General features: G+C 28.9%; 1 protein-coding gene across 1 annotated transcript; it reads left to right on the plus strand.

The window, feature by feature from the left end:
- The first annotated feature begins 851 nt into the window (after positions 1-851).
- LOC139996482 (uncharacterized protein C18orf63-like) lies at positions 852-1,562 on the plus strand. The gene is made up of 3 exons (XM_074112152.1): positions 852-1,056; positions 1,137-1,299; positions 1,384-1,562. The coding sequence occupies exons 2-3, from the start codon at positions 1,145-1,147 to the stop codon at positions 1,484-1,486; spliced, it is 258 nt and encodes an 85-aa protein (XP_073968253.1). The 5' UTR covers positions 852-1,056; positions 1,137-1,144; the 3' UTR covers positions 1,487-1,562.
- Positions 1,563-4,477: the final 2,915 nt, after the last annotated feature.

The raw sequence follows: 4,477 nt of genomic DNA on the forward strand, positions 1-4,477 counted from the left end.
AGAAAAATAAAGAAAATTAAAGAAGAAACAAGCGAAATGAGAGCAAAGGGATACCGTAGATACGCCGCTACATTGAACACGAATATAAACACCTGCTAGAGACATTCAATAACGAGAATGATCACTCATTTTGGGAATTTCAGGATTGTTAGTAACAAAACATAGGCATAAAATCGTCGATTTTAATGGTTTTACTTCGTCGATGTTGTATATTTTTGCCAAACGTAAGGGACATTTGCGAAAAGTTACAAAGACGATATATGATTGCGTTATATATATATATATATAATATGATATGACAGATAAAATATAATATAACATATTGCTACAGCGTTTTATTATTCGCATCGCGAGAGAAGTTTATCTCAAAATAAATTTATAAAACGTTACAAACGGCCGAATTTTACTGCAGAAACCCTGTGTGAGATGTTTCACATATTAAACAAATTGCGTACTTATTTGTAAAAATAATTTTATTATAATCCGCGGTGATTAATACCGAGGCCGTGTATACTCTAGTGTTATTTATTAAAATTAAACACGGAATAATTATTTGAGATTTTAGACAATACTGTTTACGACAGTAATTATCCTTCTACTAAACTTTGTAATCACGTATACACAGGTACACAATTAGGTAAAGTATTGCCTTCGATTCTTAAAGTACATTGCATGTTTACGTAGGACTGTGGACACCTGACCGATGAAGCAACGACGCCGATTACAAGTTGACGAAAATGTGTAATCTGAAACATGACGATGTGGAATTTCCGTAGCAGTTTTTACTGATATTTTAAACAACATTAATTATTATACCTACTTATTAATTATTGACTCTAAATATATTATTTCAATGATAAACTGGTTTTTATTTCTGTCAGTATCGAGGATTAAGATCAGTTACTACAGAAGTTTATAAAAGTTGTCTTAGGTATACGATACAAACTAAGATAGCTCCTTTGTGGAATAAAGTTGATGATTATTTTGTTCAAGGAAAACATTTTTATAACTTTATAGAAGGAACTAGAGCATTAAAATTAGATATACTTATAGGGGGTAATGGAAAATCTAATTTTGTTCTTTGTATAACTGATATTAAAATCATATGAAATATGTTAACATTAAAAAGTTTCTAGAAAGGAAAATGTGTTTGCAACTTCATGCAGAAATACTTAAAATTCCATATATAAAACTTGAAGACTATCTTTCACCATCTATATTATCACATTTTTTAGCAGACCCTAAAGGATACGTTGATTTATCTCGTTATAATCTTCCATTTGTACATGTGTTACCAAGGTAACTAATTTATTTCATTTAGTGGAATATATATGGAATATATATGTATATTTGGTTTAAAATAAAATTTTCTAATTTTTGTAGTACAAAAAAAGGCAAAGTATTATCTGTATCTAAAGAACTTCCAGCAAAATGTGCTTTCAAAGATTATGACCAATTACGTAGACACTGGAAAAATATGGTATAAACGACAATATCTATGTTTATTCGTCTTGCAATTTCCCTTCAAATATAATTTTTGTATATAAATATGTATAACGTTTTAGTATGGATATTATTTACCAAAGAATAAAGATGGAATTTTATTTTATGAAATTAAATTTTCAATTTCCAAATCTAAAGCTTTTACATATCCTCAAATGTGTCTAGCAAGTAGTCCATTAGAAATTATTCCAAATAGAGAAAAAGAATCTACAATTACACACTTTTTATCTGATATGCTAATGAAATTACCTGGAGTTTGTGGTAAACGGCTACAGATATCCAAAGATACTCCATTTGATAGTACGGTGAGTTACACAGAAATAAAATCTATTCTCCATTATAAACAGAAACCTTTAAGTATAAAATCAAGTAATGCATCATCAAAGGACAGAGGATTAAGTACGTATCTGAAGGAAAAGAGTAATATTATCTCACAATTAGAATTTTCCGATAAATATGTAGATGGATTGACAAAAGATGTGAATACTGCTACAGCATTAAGAACGCAATTAACTAAAATTCATCAAATTCGTAATGTACAATTTCATGAAAATGTGAGAGCAAAATTAAACAACAAGCATGTGAAAGAAGATCAAAGTGGTACTAAGATAATAATATACCTTTACAAATATACCTAAAGATTGTAATTGCTTGAATTATAAAATAAATTTCATAGGTATTCAATGTTTAAATGCTATGCAAAATTCATTTGTACATTATGTGGAAAATAATTTTATCACAGATAATGCATCAAGATACCCAAATTTTACTGTATCAAAGGAAAGAACAATTTCTACGTACTTTAAAATTCAAAAGATGAATTCTTATGCCAAGGCAAAAGTGATATCTTCTTCTACATTTTCTTTCTAAGATATATTTTATCTTTCATTGTTTATGCTTCGCTTATAAACTTTTCTATTTAAAAATAGCTACCGGAAGAAAAAGATCAAAGACAAAAACATTTGACGCTAAAGGAGAAACTATCAAAAGCTAAATCTGATAAAGGTAGCAGCTCATATTTATCAGTATACACATATTTATCTTTCTAAATTCAGTATGATTAAGTTAAAGTTGCATATAATTATTCTCTAATTTATTAAATAGGATCAAAAGAATATCGCGGAGACAATGGCAAAAATAAATCAGTTGGATCAAATGAAGGATAGTGAATTGAACGATTGTCTAAATGTGCGTTCAATTCCGCATGATCCTAAAGCAAACAAAATGTGTACTTATTAATAAAGTATTATCACACATTGAGAATACAACAATTTTACAGCCATTTCGTATGTAAATGTATGTGAATGTATCTTTGTAAGCAAAAATTAAAATGTATCATATGTGTTCTTAACTGTACTAAGTTAGTATAAGAAATAATACTTAATTAATAATTTTAAATTTATACATTAAATCAGCTTTAGCTTTTATAACAAATAAAATAATAATAAATAATTAGAATTAGACATAATTAAGAAAAGGTAATAAATTCTTTTTGTGTCGCTGATATTTTTATGATCTGTTTATCACTTTTAATATAGCTTTTCTGTCAGCTTCATATTTCAATTAAATCAATTTCAATTAAATCTTCATTAGTTTTAAGTCATAAACAAATCAATCTCAAACTAAAATACATACATACATACATATATATGTATATATATATTGTTCAAGAAATATAGGCACGTATTGACCTAATCCGTAATGTTTTAGTAAAGCAAACGTTTTTGCTTCTTCTGAATTGAGAATTAATGCTCTTGGAGGTATCCTGTAACGTGATGGCGTTGGTGTACCTTACCCAAATACATTTTTATCATTCGTAGTTGCAGGAACATTTTGTTGGCGCAATGGACTAAATTCAAGCACGTATTCAAGACTAGTATCAAGATCTTCTTTGTCTTTACGTTAATATTTAAATCTTGTGGCCCAATGGACTGTAATCTTTGCAAACGATGCAGTTAAATTGAAATATCCTAGTTATCTTGCATATGTTTCTATTGAGAATTGCTAGCAGCGATGGTAATAATCTCCTCTGTTTCTTGGATCTTAGCTTTCGCATTCTCTATCTTGTCAGAAGCTTCAACTTCAAGAGTAATAGTTTTCCCTGTTAAGGTCCCTACGAAGATCTGCATGTTGCTAGATCTGGGGGACTGTAGGAAAAGATAAAAAGATTATATTAATGTATGATATCGTGAAAAAATGTGCAGTGGTAGTAAATCCAAAAATAAACATTTTTTAAGCAATAGCTATAAATTTTTAAAATTTTTAATTTATAAAAACATCATTATAATCAGCTGAAATTTTGTTAAAAAGAAATGATGGCGTCACAGAGTATCGGTTACTTGAAAACTTATCCAATACATTTTTACATAAATATGGAAGAAACAGCTGTTATATTTAGATTCCTTGAAATAATTTATAGAACAGGGTAGATATCTGCAACACAAGTCAATTTAAATTTGTTTGATAAGCAAATATGGGTAATTCACAGTAAAGAATGTCAAATAATGTACAACATTAACAGAGAAAGTTATTATATAGAAATATTATATTATTGTTGCATAGAAAATCATTGAAAAATGTTCAGAGTAATCCTTTTATATCAATTTATAATAAACCTTTGAATTTTCCCATATACGACTCTTTCAATCGCAAGTGGTTTCCTTGGATGTTATCGTTTTTCAGATGCTGTTTTAAGCTGTTATTACATTGGTTTTGCTTTTGATATTTAATTGATTCATACAGATTAATTAGTTTTGTATGCTGTGTATTTCACTACCTTGCACAGCCATTTACGACACATTGGATACGCAGATAAAAAAGAACGCGACGGACGGGGGAAAACAGAAGAGAATCGCAAGCAGTTGTACCAAACCTGGATGTAGGAACTAGCGATGATATCAACATGACATTTATCTCAGCAAAAGCCAGTTTGGATTTCCAGCTCAGATTCTCTGGTGCCTAAGACGCATAAAAT

This window comes from Bombus fervidus, chromosome 18, assembly GCF_041682495.2.
Source record: "Bombus fervidus isolate BK054 chromosome 18, iyBomFerv1, whole genome shotgun sequence".
Classification (NCBI taxonomy): Eukaryota; Metazoa; Arthropoda; class Insecta; order Hymenoptera; family Apidae; genus Bombus; species Bombus fervidus.

Coding starts and splice junctions, on each gene's coding strand:
- LOC139996482 (XM_074112152.1), top strand. CDS start 1,145: ATGTGTTTGCAACTTCATGCAGAAATACTTAAAATTCCATATATAAAA. Junction 1,300..1,383: donor TTTGTACATGTGTTACCAAG/GTAACTAATTTA, acceptor TAATTTTTGTAG/TACAAAAAAAGGCAAAGTAT.